The 16599-nt window shown below is 39.0% G+C and overlaps 1 protein-coding gene across 1 annotated transcript in view; it reads right to left on the bottom strand.

Moving 5' to 3' along the window:
* runx3 (RUNX family transcription factor 3) overlaps window positions 1–11449 on the bottom strand; it is a 47443-nt gene extending 35994 nt beyond the window's left edge. The window contains exons 1-2 of the mRNA XM_079473248.1: window positions 11276–11449; window positions 10959–11072 (exon numbers count right to left, since the gene is read on the bottom strand). Of these exons, the coding sequence (XP_079329374.1) occupies window positions 10959–11016 (58 nt within the window). The 5' untranslated portion in view covers window positions 11017–11072; window positions 11276–11449. The remainder of the gene's footprint in view (window positions 1–10958; window positions 11073–11275) is intronic.
* Between the last annotated feature and the right edge of the window lie 5150 nt (window positions 11450–16599).

The raw sequence follows: 16599 nt of genomic DNA, 5'->3' as shown, positions 1-16599 counted from the left end.
CTGCTATTGCTTTGTTACACTTACTGATTAAATACGTTATTCTTAATAATAAAAAACATTTCTGGAAGTCTTACGACCCCACCCTGGTGGCCTAGCGAACCCCCGGATGAGGGAAACCTCTGGTGTATGGTTTAGTGTGAGGTCCTATTCAGAAGAAATAAAGTACAAAATGAATACTCTCCAAGCACCAAGTGCAATAAAAAACGGCAAATTGCTTGTTGGCTGATAACTTAAATAACAACATAATACATTTGTTAGAAATATAGTTTGACTCTCGTCGATTTGCAGTTCAAAGCAATGAAATACAAACCGTCTAGTACAGAAAGCATCTGTTGTGATTTGTACTTCTTTCTTGTACGTGTCACAAGAACGCAATAAACAAATGATCAAATTGTCTGGCAAAAACATGTACTGTATGTCTTTTTTTATTTGACTCATTTACAATTATGGTCAGTATTTCTAGTAAAATGACACAGTTTGCACGGTAAAATCTCTATGGCGCTGCAAATTTGGGGACTTCCTCAATCTTTCTCTTGCAGAAGACAAGAGCGTTACAGTCTAGGATGGAATGTCCAATAGGAAGTGACAGTGTGAAAATTTGTCAAGAAGTTTTCTCGGTGGGACGAATTTGCCAAGTCACCACTGTGACATAACAAGTCAGATGATGTGTATCATCTGTCTGCGAGAAAGAAAGTGCGCGGCTTAAGTTTGTGTGAGTGTGTCTGCATGGGAATGTCGTGAGAGAATCCAGACAGCCTGACCAAAGCCCAGACACGGAAGGACAGAGAAAGAATAGGAAGAGAGAAAGCTTGTGTGTTCAGGGGGAATCCCTGGCTGTTTGTCTGGGGCTTTTCCACACAAAGGCACAGCAATAGCTACACACACGAGCACACTCACAGTGTTATTTCAGTTCAAATAAACATTGTGCAATTGGTGTTGAGAGAGATTCTCAAATTAAACTAGGGAAACTAAAATGACTAACTCATCAGATGAATTAAATGGCCACCTTTCTAAAGGACTCTTGATTTATGATCTGTTTAAAGATGCCGAATGGCAGCAGTCCTTCTGAAATATACACCGTGTTTACAGTAGCTTCGTGAAATTGAATGCTTGTGTGTGGACGTGGTTGTTTTTTTTGGGTGTCTATACATTAGCTTGAAACTTAAGTAGTCGCTTTGTTTCAAAATGATATCCACATACACTTTAAACTGTTCTTGAGTCTCTTCAAATATTATTTTAAGCTTTTATATTGTTCTTGTATTGGTGTATTGGTCATTTTTGGAGTTAGGTTAAAGGCTTTCTATTACAGGGTTTCAGATCACTGTTTGACATCTAGGTTCTTTGAAGCACCAATACATGATGATATTCTGCTAAATGACTACATGTAAACATGTAAATTCTGCCAAAATAGACAACAAACTGTCCTTTGTGAAACTAAAGGAAGGGTTTACTCAAAAGATGTCTTTGAACCTGTATCATTAGTCATATGTACTGTACTACTTTTGTTATGCTTTTACTGTAATGTGAAAGAAAATAACACACTGTTGAAATGACATGAGCTTAAACAAATACCACATTTTAATTTTCCCGTATGGCGAAATATGGCGGAGTATCTGTAAGTGCATTGAAATAATTATGTTTACTCAAAATGAAGTTGGAGATGTTTTTCGTTCGCGAGGATGAACATGAAAAGCTCCCATTATCAAGTCAGTTGCTTGTAAACAACTTTGTCTTTTTCTGGGAAAGGCGCCTTAGCAAGCTGAGAAAATAAAAAGACGACAGAGAGAGAGTAAAAAACTCATAACCTCCAGGCAACCATCATCTTATATCCTATCATTATCCTCATATTTTCAACGCCATAATTAACTTGTTTTATTGCACTTTGGCAAATAAGGGAGAGGGGAAGGGAGGGGTTTGAAGATGATTTTCGTTTGTGTGAGTTCTCATACTCTTGTTTTCTATAGTATGTCAGTCCTGCATGATTTCAGATGATCACGGAGGAGCCGGTGATGCATCAGAGAGTTTAACGCTATATTAAATGATTGTGTGTGAACGCTTCAGGGCATACTCATTTAATTCCAATTTTGAGCACACCTTCAGAGATGCAAACAGCAACGTTGATGATATATTATGTATTATATTATTTAAACTTTAGTATTTTTTTGCATGATAGTAGATGTTATTTTTATATTCGGGGTGATTCCAGCATGTACTGCTGGAGGCTGAAATGTTGATATTTTCATATTTTCAATGCTGGGTTATTTTAACCCAATTGCTGGGTTGTCCTTATATCACTTTTTATATTGTAGAGCCTGTGCGCTCACGGCGACCCGAGTAAGATTGCTGTCTCGGGAGCCATGTGCCATTCCCGCTCCCCTGTCCTGTCCACAGACATTAAAAAGAAATGTGTACAAGTGTCCAAAAGTATAGAAAGTAAACATTGAGAACTGAAATTGTTTCTTGGAAGAGCTTGGAATAGGTCGTGTGCAGTCACATGGTTTTATGACGCACGAGGCGCGGCTGGAGGGCAGCGTGCGATTTTCCTCCATTGGAATTCACTATCACAAACTCAGTCCCTTATTTAGGACCTGAACAATGACCAGGTAAGGCCAGATTTCTGTCAAACCTTACTTGTAATAAATACTAGATTCCGTTGAAAGAACAAGCCCTTGGAGTAAGATAAGCTTTTCTTCCCAATAGAAGTCCATTATAAGGAAACAGCTTAACGTAGCAAAACAACAACCACAGAAAACCAAAATAAATATATTTGTTTTTCACTGATATCAAACATAAACATTATAACAGAAAAGTTTTATGTTCTCAGTTTGTCGCTGCCTTAAGCCACATTATGTGGTTTCTTTATAAAGAACTTTAATGAGTAACAAGCTTAACGTGAGACTGGAATAAATGCTTGTTCTTTTAACAGTAGCTAGTGTTTATTTTCCATCCATCCATCCATTTTCTTCCGCTTATCCGGGACCGGGTCGCGGGGGCAGCAGTCTAAGCAGAGATGCCCAGACATCCCTCACCCTAGACACTTCCTCCAGCTCTTCCGGGGGGACACCGAGGCGTTCCCAGGCCAGCCGGGAGACATAGTCCCACCAGCGTGTCCTAGGTCTTCCCCGGGGTCTCCTCCCGGTCGGACGGGCCCGGAACACCTTCCGAGGAAGGCGTCCAGTAGGCATCCGTAACAGATGCCCAAGCCACCTCAGCTGACCCCTCTCGATGTGGAGGAGCAGCGGCTCTACTCCGAGCTCCTCGCGGGTGACCGAGCTTCTCACCCTATCTCTAAGGGATCGCCCAGCCACCCTGCGGAGGAAGCTCATTTCAGCCGCCTGTATCCGGGATCTTGTCCTTTCGGTGTTTATTTTAAGTAAGGTCTAATAGAAATTTGTTTTTAAGTGGTCGTTGTTTCAGTACATTAAGCTGTTTCATTATAATAGACTTATATGGGCGAGATCCGTTAAATCAGGACTCGTTCTTTGCAGCACCATGACAAGATTCTTGAGCAGTAAATTTGAGTTCACCTGGTCGTTGTTCGGGTACTTTAAACCTTGTTAAGCGTTTTAGAAAGTCATCCGGCTCATCCCAACCGCAGATTCAGATTTACAAGCCACTTTTATCTCAGTCAATACTCTCATGTTCCCCCTTCATGAACATCAACTTTTGCTACACAATAAAAACACCTTTCAAGGTTGATCGATGTGAACAGTCAAAAATGGCGCAAAACACAGGTTGAGTTTGTTATAACGAATTCCTATTGAGAAAATCCCTTCCTGCCCTCCATTGGCGCGTCGCGCCGTGACGTCATGTGCACACCTTTTGCTAAATTTGTTGAGAAATTGATTTATGAAAATATTTTTTCCAGGTTTGTATCTACATTATGATTTATTTTAAAGTTTGTAGTCTTACACCGTGTCTACACTGGACGCGGCATGACAACCTGCTTGTTCATAATGGGTTGTTCACGTTCCGCGCATCTAGTGTGGACAATTTTAAATGAGAGATATTGGGTTCTAATGTGTTTCTTATGTCTTTGGTTGTGTCGCATCCGGTGTACACACCGTGTTAGCCCATATTTATTTTAAAATATGTATTATTTCATAAATTTATGCTGTGAACAAAGTGTTTGCAGTTTGGTGGAGTCTCTTTTAAAACTGTAAAACTGATGTTGTTAGGGAGGGTCTGTGTGTTGTTTGCTTGAAACAGAGAATATTCAGGTGTTGGGAGAAGTCTGACATTGATGCTAATGGAAAACAAGCTTATCAGTATTAAAAAAGCAGGTGTACGGCTCTGTGGTTAAAAGTTTAGAATTTTTCTTTTATATGTGTAACTCATTTTGACACGAAACCAAAACACCACAGTAAGACTCACAACATCTCATACATGCTTAAAATAACACGTGAAATACAGACTGTCCAGAATCTCCTCTTTCTGATAAAATGATTGTGGTCTGTGGCTCTGCACAAGTTTTCTTCAACATGTTCTTAGTACGGTCACAATTCCTGTAAGCTCATCATTTCAGCGCTTGCAAGACTATTTTGATATTTGTATATCTCATGAATTAAACTTGGCCCAAATTGCTAAACATACGGAACATACGCATTCAAATTTATGAAAGTTCTGTTGTTTTAGTCTTGCGAAAGTCAACCTACAGATGACTTTGTGTGCTTCTGAAGCCGAGGAAAGAGAAAGTGTTTAGACGGTGAGAAAATACGATGTGACAGTTTCACAGGGACTGTTGCTTCTCGTGCAGATGATGTGCTGACTGTCCAGCTCTAATCTATCTCATTTGAATAAAAGATGCCGCCTATATTATTCCACAGCGCTTTTAAATTCAGACTGAGTTTTGACTGATAGTCCAAGCCCCTTTACAAGGTAGAAAAATCACTTATATTGGCTAATAATGTGTGTGGTTGAGAGTGTCGGGGTGTAAACCTTTCAGTTCCTCTCACTCTTCAGTGCTGTTTTTATGCTTCAACATGACATAAACAAAAGTGTTAAATGTTACACCCCTGTGTTTCTCTGTAGATTTGCAGAATTAATTCAGATGTTATCAGCTCACTTCTATTCTGGGATGGACGATGAATTAGGCTTTACATCGCATGCAAACACTGAAATACAGTATGGAGTCAAATCGCCTGTTGATATACAGTAGTTTGCCAGTGTGTTTTTTGCAAGTATTTGGACATCACACTTAAAAATGTCAGAATGTCATTGCATTGTATTGTAAAAGAAAATAAACATTTAAAAGATTTCCACCCATTAGATATTAGTGTCTATTTATTATATGATGGACTATATCTGTGGTAACTTAAAAAAAATGAAAGATAAGTTAAATAAGTTAAAGCATTCTTTTTTTTCTGTATCTCTCTGATACTGTTATCCAATGTGAAGACATTCATATAGTTTAGATGTTTTAATCCCTTTGGGAACTCTCTACTATATAGACCCAGGACAGCATATGTACACCAAAATGTGCTGGTGTTTATTAAGTCCCAAATATATTTCACATGACCGAATCAACCTACTACATTAGCGGTCATTATATTTGTAGTCAGAAGTCCTGTACTGTTGAATTCCAGCCGGTCATAACGGTCCATTACTCACTGGAACATGTGAGCTATAGAGATGCTAGATACATTTATTTTAACATGCTCAAAAAATCAAACAGAAAGGATTTTATGAGCATTTCCACTGAGCTTTCCAATGCTGCGGATATTCTGGAAGCGCACGTCTCGTCTGCTCCAAGTCATCTCCTAAAATCTGTTCCACTGTAGTGAGGGTCTCTCAAAAATAGCCCGTCTAGACGTTATGAATGACATTGACATCCATCTACCACATCATATTATGGCAGGTCGTTTTGTAAGGACCACCGTACATACACCTCTTGTTTCTTAATCTGTCTGTGTTGTGGTAATGTGTTTAGCACACGCTCCAGAGTCCGCTGTCACATACAATCATACACTCCAGTACTGAAAACACAGACTAACTCTGCACTTCGGCAGAACAGACACGCACACACGGATCGCGTGCTTGCATTGACTATTTTACAAAGAAGTACTATCTCGTGATTCGCGACTGTGATGTAGACTAAAAGCAGTTGGCTACTTAAAATAGACAAGCCCTTAGATAACTCCTGCCCCATCATCCTGTTCCAACAGGAAGTCTATCAGCACAGGACAGAACACCGCGCTCACGAAGGGAGCACCTATTATGTTTTTAAACTTTTTAGTGTATAATTTTGCTGTTTGAGAAGAATGAGGGTCAGCAAAATGATAAAATATGTTTTATGTTATCTTTTTTTAGCTTGTATTTATAAGAGAAGCCGGTCGCCATTTTTTGTGTTTAAACCCGACTCAGAAACAGACTCTTCATTTGTACGTTGGTACGATCTGCTGCCGTTCTAGCGATGGTTAGATTTGGACAGAGGATTTGGGGTGGGGCTTGGTTGTTGCTTTTTTCGAGGAATTGTATGTTTTTGTATTTTTTATTAAATTTGTATGAATTCACTCATAAAATAGTTACGAATTCGCATAAAATCTGTCTTGGAAAGCTTTAAAAATGCATAGAAAACACATTATAAGATCTAAACATTAGAAATGTTAGATATTAGAGATCTTCCCACATGAAAACCCTTTAAAGTTCCCTTCAAACAACACATGCTTTCAAAACTTCCTACGCAAGCCAAATAATGATCCGTCAGAGAAGATGTGCGATTACAGGAGAAAATCTCTCTCACTCATCACAGTGATTAGATTCCCTCTCACTGCTTCAGATCAGTGGCCGCCGGAGCAGCGACAAGAAATCCCTGTTCCACACTCCCCGTATTGCGAACATTTGCCTAATCAACTCCAGAGCCCGCGCTTTATAAATAGGAATTGTTCCGAGCTAAATTAGACACAGGAGCCGGACCCTCCGCTGAGACCCTCATGCAGTTTTCATTACACTCTTCCCTGTCCAATATCCAGACCCTCCGTATCCAGTTACACATTTCAGTTCTCGCTGTGGATGCTGATATTTTGGGGGCCGAGGGTAATGGGCGGCAGCCGAAAGCCTTTGAATGTCGTCCAGAGCGGTGAAGTATCAATTTATTGGAGCACGAACCATGTGTTTATGAAATTAATAAACTCTTTGCAGTTGACTTGAGTTTTGCAGGCCTTTCATAGCACACAGGCATATCTGCGGGCTGAACGCTCGGGGTAGTCCTGACGTTCTGCCATGAACGTTTTCAGAACGCTGTATGAAAGATGTTTTCTTTTGCTAGAGCTGATGGAACAGCAAGAGGTTTTGCTTTGTCTGCTCTAAGAGTTATGTAAGGTCAGGTCAGTAGTAAGAATTAGTTGGAAGATTTGGGCAGCTTTGATTGGTTGGTTCGCTTCGTGTGTGTTTGTTCATGTGCATGGATGTTGTGGAGGCATGTTCGCATATTTAAGATGTGTTCACTTGCTGTTGTCCATTTGATACAATATCTCAATCGATTTTACACACTTATAAGCAAGTACTGACACATTTATGTTATGAAAGCATTGAGTAACATTATCGCCATCATCTCATTTAAGACTCATCTGTATCTCTTTTCTATCCATGTGTTCTCCTGCTCTTCCCACATCATCTTTTCTCACATCATTTTAACCTTCAAAGTTAAAGAAATTCTTCTTGTAATCTTTCCTCAGTTTCCCACTTCACTTGCCCTTTACTCTTTTGAAAACATCACATTTCAACATAGACAGCCCTAAGATTAAATGGTGAACAAATGGAGAGGTTGGTGAAGTCTTATGCTTCTCAGATGTTTCTGCTGGAAAAAGGACCTGCTGACTTCATTGGTATCACGGTGTTCAGATTTGACAAAACATCGTCTTCCAACATAGCGTGGGACGCAAAAGAAGATATTTTGAGAAATGTTTCCATACGGTGAAAGTCAATGGGGGCCAGTGTTGTTTGGACATTCTTTAAAAAAACTTTTTTGTGTTCTGCAGAAGAAAGTCGTACAGGTCTGAAGTTACATAAGGGTGAGTAAAGTACATTTTTGGGTCAAACTTTTTATTTTTATTTGGAGTTGTATTTACATGCATGAGGACATGTACTTCTACTGTTTGCGTGTTTAAATGTTGTTGTGTGTATGTTTGTGTGTCCATTTATGTAAGTATACAGGCTTGTATAGTTATATTTATATATGTCATGTGTGTGTGTGTTTTAGATTGCCACTTTAGTGCAGCAGGTGTGACCTCATTGTGGTTGCTGCAGAAGCAAACAGAGTCTGCATCACATACATCTGATACACACACGCACGCACACACGCACACACACACGCACACACACACACTCGCCTTTGTCTTTCTTTTTCTTTCTCACACTTTCTCTCTTGTATGTGCACCGTTATGCAAGCATGTTCTGTATCGCACATTCACTGTACACTTAATATGCGTGACATCTTCCCCAATAAAGCTCGCGTTTAAAGTCGAGTGAAAATAAAACCTGCTTGTTTTGTTAACCTGCACGTTGTACCAGAACTAGTAAATAATTGAAATGTTATCAATTTAAAGGTGATGTCTTTTTTTCATATTTCAGATTATTGCACAAGTGGTGTGTTTTCACCGGAGAGGGTGAACACTGCGGATCTGATGCATTTTCAAAAAGTTGTTTTGTCCAACCCAGCAATATCGGCTCAACCAATGGTTTGACTCTGAGGCCATTGGCAGACGGGGACAGATAAACCATTCAAATGTATTTAGTGTAAACATAATCTTTAAAGCAAGTCAGATTTCATGGACAAAAGTGTGTTTCGCTTCTAAAGCTTGTGCTATGTCTGCATAGTTGAAAGATTCAGACTTCTGGCTTTTAAACCAATTCCCTTTTGCTGTATTTTCACAACTGAATTGAGTTGAAGAAGGATTTTGTATATTCTGTAATGATGTGCAGAGTTCTGATTAGAGCCGTGTTTTCTTTTTGATATCTGCTTCTGCTTTGATATCCTTCTGAAACCTTATTTCCATATTTTATGATTGTTATTTTTAAATCATTATTATTAGTCGCCCCTTGTATTTGTCACCGAGCTTTGCAAACAATAAACCAATAAACAGTGCTTGTCAACGTGGACAAAGTATGTAAGTATTGTCCTGAAACAGAGCGAATTTGGACATCCAAAGTTTCGGAAGGACAGCCACGATATGTTTATTGTCTTATTTTGCACGGTTGGTTGGTGGATATCATCCCAAATTCATTTTCTAAATGTAATGACTTTCTTGGCATGCTATCATAATTTTCATTACCACTTCTTATACCTTGTGACAATACTAGGGTACGTACAGTTTGACAAATATAACTTAGTTCTACCCGCCATATTCAGATTTTCTTAAACCAAAATCGCTTCAAATAAACCATCAGTCCATAGCTTTTTAACTATATTATCTTATCTGTTTTCCATCTGTTTTACTGGTTAACAAAGTCATATTAAGACTAAATCAGAAATACTGTTCAAAACAACGGATCTGTCTAACAGAAACTGAATAAACGGACACCTCTTGAAATGAATTGCGATCCGCCTCTTCATTATGACTTTATGATTTTAAAAAAGTCATTCTGAATTCTGATTGGATGTGCCTCATTTAAAGCTGTTTTAATGCACCAGTTTGCTTCGATTTCTGGTAACTGTCAAACACCAATAGTTAAAGTTAATGAACCATATTTCTTGAAAATATTTATTTGAAATATGAATGGCGTATTTGATTAGTTCATCAGATTAATCACATTACAATGATTTTTACCGCAGCTGAATACAGTTCTCTGGAGTGGGATTATTGCTTTGTCTAACCGATGGCACAACACAAGCATTGCAAATAATAAAACAATTTAAGGGGAAAAATCCATAAGTTGTAAACCAAAATAGCTGGGACACAATATTTAATGAGTAGGGCTGAATTTGAGTTTATTTATTTGTTATTGATTGGATTGTGAAAGCTTTGTGTTTCGTATTGTACCAGCATGGAGGAGGGTGTTATTTTGGTTTTGTTTTGCATGTACCAAAAAGCCCAAAAAAGATATACAGTGTATCTCCAGTTTTGATTTCATGTACACACACATTAATATTAACCTTCTCACTCTTACTGAGCATTACACACAGATAATACTTTGTCTCTGTGTTTGTTTTTCAACACGTCCCAGACAAAACTGTCCCAGTCTAAGAAACACCTCATCACACGCGTTGACGTTGCCATGGTGACAAATGGAGGAGAAGGAGCTCAGGAGATGCAAATGCCGGTAAATGGCTAATGTTGACTTGGGCCCGTACCCACACATATACACAGCGACCACAGAGATGCTGAGAGTGCCCTGGCTCCACAAGTTGACTGGTTTGTGAGTTCCAGTAAAGGTTGGTCTAGCTGGTTCCTCCCTAAGAGTGCGTTTATGGTGCTAATGCTTGCGGTGAGCAGCCCATTATGATCCAAACCCATCGGAACTGCTTCAAACAGACTGTCTGCACTGCGGCGTTATAAAACAAACATCAATCTGCAGGTATATGGATGCTAGTAATTGCGTATTTGGCTAAAATGGCGGATTCCGGCAGAAACGTATGGTTTATATTTAAGAAGACCTTGTGATACGTTCATGAATGTTCCTCATGTTTCTACCATAGATATTAAAAGTAGGCTACACAAGAGTACAGAAATATACATATATATATATATACATATCAATATACAAAATCTGAGGTCTTTACTGTCAACCGTCAAGCTACAAACTGCATAAGTAACGCATGAAAAGGTGTCATGATGATAGTTCTCAGAGGACTTTGTACTCCACGTAGCCTACAACCCACACGCATACAATCACATGTTCATAACTGCTAAACTGCCACGGTCACACCACACACCAGGACTAGACAAGAACGTTACAACTGTCACAAGTTTTCTCCACAGCAGCAGAGGAGGAAGAGAAGGTTCGGATGGGCGACTTACCTCGCAGCAAACTGGATGAGTAATTGGAGAAAGTGTCGAAGATGCTGTTTGAAGCCATGTGTCCCGTTCAGGAGGGAAAAGAACTGGCCTCTCCGCTGCCTCGACGAGTCAAGCCTGGGAGGACGACAGTTCGAGAGAGAGAGAAATAAAGGAACTACATAGACTGCCTGCAACCAAGAATTTGGGGTTTGAGAATGCCACAGGAATCTTTTGCCACAAGCCGACTAACAGAACTGCATATGTGCTGTGTGGTGAAAGCGAGCGAGAGCGAGAGAGCAAGACCCAGTGAGAGATACCGACCCCCGAGATGGACTCACCTGATGATGAAGACTGTCTCTCTTTCTGTCTCTCTTTCGCTCTCTCTCACTGGTGGTGGTTGGTGCAGTCGTATAAACGTGGTTTAGTCTGATAGTTGAAACTTCAGGTGTCTGACGCTCTGGCAGCGGTGATCTCCGTGGTAACGGCCTGTCAGTCGCATGTCTGAGGTATCCGAGGTCACAGCTCCCGCGGCAACGATGTTTCATGGCAATCCCGCCTTCTGATTGGTGAAGCTCGGGTCACATGACGATCTCTCGCTCTCTCACTCACATGCAAAGAAGTTCTCTTTCCCTTCACATCGTTTTTCACAACTCTCTGATTGGCTGATGGTCATTTCTCAAAGGCCGATGGGTCTTTGGCCTTCCAGAACCACGGCCCAAAAGATACTCAACTTGCACAAGACCTAAACTTAGGAAAGTGGAATATAAAAGGGATTATGGAGGGGAAAGAGAGTGTAGAGTTGTTTTAAAGCTTATGAGTGTGTTTTGGTGGTTTTAGGCTTGTTAAACCACCCCTCCACCCTCACTCACCACTTGATAGTATCTCGATGTTAGCTTCATTAAAAACAGCCTTGCCAGTCATTTCAGCCTTCCTCTAACTTGGTTTTAGCCTAGTTTTTAGCCAGTTCTCTGCTCGCTGAATTTTACATGTTTGTGGTGGCCTACTTTTTTATTTCCAAAATATCTGTGCTATTTGAACATACGACCTGATTTTAGTGACCTTTTTAAAGGTAATGCGTTTATTAACACCATCCACCAGCAGTTAGCAATTGTAATAGTGTTAATGTCCGTGTTTGTGGGGCTTGACATTTTTCACCTGCCAAGTGTAGAAAAATCTCTTTCGACTTGTATAGATGTCCATAGTTTTTAGATCAGAGAGTTGCTGTGATATTGACGTGAATATCACATTTATTTGAACCATGAAGGATAAAGTTGGCTGTGAATCTTTCCAGACAGGCCTGAAGTTATGTTGACGTTATGTTGAAGTAATGGTGACGTTATGGTGACGTTATGTTGGCGTTATGGTGAGGTTATGTTGAAGTTTTGGTGACATTATGGTGACGTTATGTTGAAGTTATGTTGAAGTTATGTTGAAGTTATTTTGACGTTATATTGATGTTATGGTGATGTCATTGTAACGTCATGTTGAAGTTATGGTGGCGTCATTGTAACGTCATGTTGAAGTTATGGTGGCGTAATGGTGACGTCATGTTGAAGTAATGGTGGCGTCATGGTGACGTCATGTTGACGTCATGTTGAAGTTATGGTGGCGTCATGGTGACGTCATGTTGAAGTTATGGTGGCGTAATGGTGACTTCATGTTGAAGTTATGGTGGCGTCATGGTGACGTCATGTTGAAGTTATGGTGGCGTCATGGTGACGTCATTTTGAAGTTATGGTGGCGTAATGGTGACGTCATGTTGAAGTTATGGTGGCGTAATGGTGACGTCATGTTGAAGTTATGGTGGCGTCATGGTGACGTCATGTTGAAGTTATGGTGGCGTCATGGTGACGTCATGTTGAAGTTATGGTGGCGTCATGGTGACGTCATGTTGAAGTTATGGTGGCGTCATGGTGACGTCATGTTGAAGTTATGATGAAGTTATGTTGATGTTATGGTGACGTTATGTTGAAGTTATGTTGAAGTTATGGTGGCGTTATAGTGGCCTTATTTTGAAGCTATTTTGAAGTGATGGTGGCGTTATTTTGAAGCTATGTTGATGCTATGTTATGGTGACGTTGTGGTAAATGTTCTTGACAAATCCCTATGGTTGCAGACTTCCAAATGTACTTTCCAACATTTTTCAAAATATCTTCGTTTGTGTTCTGCAGAAGAAAGAAATACTTTTTTGATTTGAAATGACAAAACAGTGAATAAATAATGAAGAAAATTGTAATTGTAACTAGTGCATGTATTCCCGAAGAGCGTTTGTACCGTTCGGATGTGTGTGTATGTCGGATGTAGAGGACGGGGCCGTCCAGTCTTTTTCCACAGACACAAACACCATCTGCTCTGTGTTTTGGGAAACGGGTTTCTTAGCAGCGTTCTTCACTAACCGCAAACAAAAATGGTCAGAGCAGCACCGCAGTGATCGGACGGAGCTGTTTTTTTCTGCACTCTCTCTTGTTTATCAAGCCCCTGTATTTAAGTTTAATATAACTGCAGTATTTTGCTGAGAGACCTGCGGTGGGCCGAAGGCTGCCAATGTCCCTCCACCCCACGGGTGGGGCAGAGCGGGGTGGTGGCTAGAGCGTGCGGTTGTGAGCGCAGATGTGCAGGGGCTTATTTTGTGGTATATAAATTGCAGGCTGCCCCATGTGCAACTCATAAAGGGGAAACACAGCAAAGGACAGAAAGAAAAGTGCAGTGATGAGGCCACATTCACTTCAAACGCTCTTGTGGAGCAAAAACGCCCAGAGAGTCTAAATCGGGCCGTGTCGCGGAAGGGGGATCTTGAACAGAAGGATGAGAAACGTATTCATAGGAATCAGTCATCTTTGATTTGATGAACCACAGAGTGATGTTTCATCGGCTAAAATTAAAGCGTATCAAATCAAAGTTGATCTTGAATAGTACTAGCTTTGTAGCTTGGTGGCAAACATTTATTAACAAATTGTTTCACATTGTTAACTGCTGCAGTCTACATGATATTAAGGAGCTTAACAATGCAATATAACCATATAGTTTGCTGACATGATGACTTTGAAAGGAAACAAAAAAACATGAATGTAAAGTCATTCAACAGATGGAAAAATGTCCTTTAGGCTGTTTCTGCAGAAAATACATCGCAAACCTAAAACCAGGAACCAGAAATAATGATGTTCTGTTTTCTCCAACTCAATCGCCATTTCTTTCCTTTTTGAAACAGAAGAATAGTGAAAAGTTCATTCAAAAATAGAAAATCTGTCATTTGTTCACCCTCACATTGTTCAAAACCTATTTGACTCTTTCTTCTGTTGATTCTGTGGAATGTCCCAGTGGTTTTACAGTATGTCCATACAATGGAAGTCAAGTGGGTTCAGTGTTGTTTGGTTATCAACATTCTTTAAAAAAACAATTGTCTTTTGCAGAAGAAAGAAAGTCATACAGGAATAGCATGAGGGTGAATAAATTACGCATTTTCATTCCCATTCTTTATACATTTGAATATATTTATATTTATTTGTCAGGTCCTCTTTGAGACTTCACATGGGGAAGTGAATGTGCACGTGTTAACAAAAGATAATGTGACCTCTGATTTCTCGTGTCTTAAATAACATCCAAGTAAAAAAATGGTTGGGTCCTTTTTTATAGCAGGCACCATTAAGTTTCCATTCGTATCGTATTTTTTGACTGAACTGTTAGTCTTATTTAGAATGGTAATGTAATTGATTCAATGAGTTCAATTCAATTTTATTTAGCGCTTTTCACAATGTGCGTTGTTCCAAAGCAGCTTTACGGGGAAAATAAGAAAACCGAAAAACTAAAAAAAGGAAGAAAACAGTACATGGTGTTTATATAACAAGTTCAATTATTCTAGTAAATAATATCTAATGTCAGCATCTCCCGGTGGTTTATTTAGCATATTTTGCATTAAGTGAATGCTTGGCTGAAAAGATCTTTAATCTAGATTTAATTTGGGCGAGCGTGTCTGATCCTCGAATAATATCAGGAAGGCTATTCCAGAGTTTAGGTGCTACGTATGAGAACGCTCGACCCCCTTTGGTGGATTTGGTTATTCTACACAGTTGTAGTATATCAGTAATATTTTTGCTAAAGAAAATACTTTGTATTGCTGCAAGTAATAAATTAATTCTTAAAAAGATTGTCAAGATAAACGTCCAGTGTTGATAAAATCATGCTTATAAACCTATGCTGGTTTTTTGGTCTGAGCTGGTCTCCCAGCCTGGTCAGACTGGTCTCTTAGCTGGTTTGGACTGTGTTTCGAGCACTTTTCAGCTGGTCAGACTGGAAGACCAAAAAACCAGCTTAGGCTACTTTTAGCTCTTTGTTTATTTTGTATAGCCCTAGATGTCTGACGAGTTTTTAACGCATGTTGAAAACCCACTGAAACAGAATTTCCACAAGGGGACAATAACTACGGTTTTGTTTTGAACTTTGCTGTTTGTATGGAGATTTGCAGTTTGGGTGATGATTACACCTTTCAGAATTGATTGCCATCAGTTTGGTAGACGGGAGTTAAAGCTTTGGATTTTGCATTGGATTAAAGATTTTTTTTAAGTTGTTTTGTAAAGACAACATAATTACTATCCATCTGAAGTCTTAAAAAAGTTTTAAAAGTATTAAGGATAGTTTAAAGTAGCAAGGTGAATAAGAAAGATAGCTTTAGCATTTTTATCAGTTTGGCAACTTGCTAAGCCCCTCCCCTTTCTGCAGGGCTGTAGCCCCCCCTTCCGTTTTCTCACACTCACTCTCCACCACACGGACTTTACCGGCACGACAACACCCCACTCCAGCAGTTCTCCTCAAGTTTCTCATTTTCTCATAAAATATTGATCAAAGACAAATATGCTTTTTTCACTGGTGCTTAATGAGCGTGTAAACAATAGACCTCAATGTGACAATATTTTGTTGTCTAAATTTAAAATGATAGTTAAGAGTGAAATGATACGCTTGAGTAGCACTAGCAAATGTTTGCGTTAAAAGTTTGAGTTAAAAGATGATTTTAATTTATCTTACATTATATTATTTTGTATTATATTATATAAGAATTATATTATGATACAAGAATGATGATATAATGTGATGTGATGTGATTGATTTTCTTTTCTTTTCTTTTCTTCTTTTCTTTTCTTTTCTTTTCTTTTCTTTTCTTTTCTTTTCTTTTCTTTTCTTTTCTTTTCTTTTCTTTTCTTTTCTTTTCTTTTCTTTTCTTTTCTTTTCTTTTCTTATTTTCTTTTATTTTATTTTATTTTATTTTATTTTATTTTATTTTATTATTTTATTTTATTTTATTTTATTTTATTATTTTTTATTATTATTTTATTTCATTTCTTTTCATCATATATATTTTTAAAATCTACTATTCCAAAATATTTTATCATTAACATTTTTTTTCATTTCAGGTTTAACATGCAATTACCAGGCATGAAGTTATGAAATGTTACATTCAAGTAAATGTACGATTCTCCGGCAGACTCGGTTTAGACTCTGGTGTATCACATGGTCTCTCATCAACCGCTGGCCCTCTTTTAAGTTCCTGAAAGATCTTGTCTGTCGGGTTTACTTGGCTTATATAAAACAGGCTAGATGACTCTTTCTCATGAGCGCTCAGCCGCTCACTGTTGTCTGTCTTCTGCTGAACATTTATGGTGCAACACAT

Source organism: Barbatula barbatula (genome assembly GCF_947034865.1).
Source record: "Barbatula barbatula genome assembly, chromosome: 14".
In the NCBI taxonomy this organism is placed as follows: domain Eukaryota; kingdom Metazoa; phylum Chordata; class Actinopteri; order Cypriniformes; family Nemacheilidae; genus Barbatula; species Barbatula barbatula.
The sequence above is the reverse complement of the archived record's forward strand: the minus strand, read 5'-3'. Positions and strand labels throughout refer to the sequence as shown.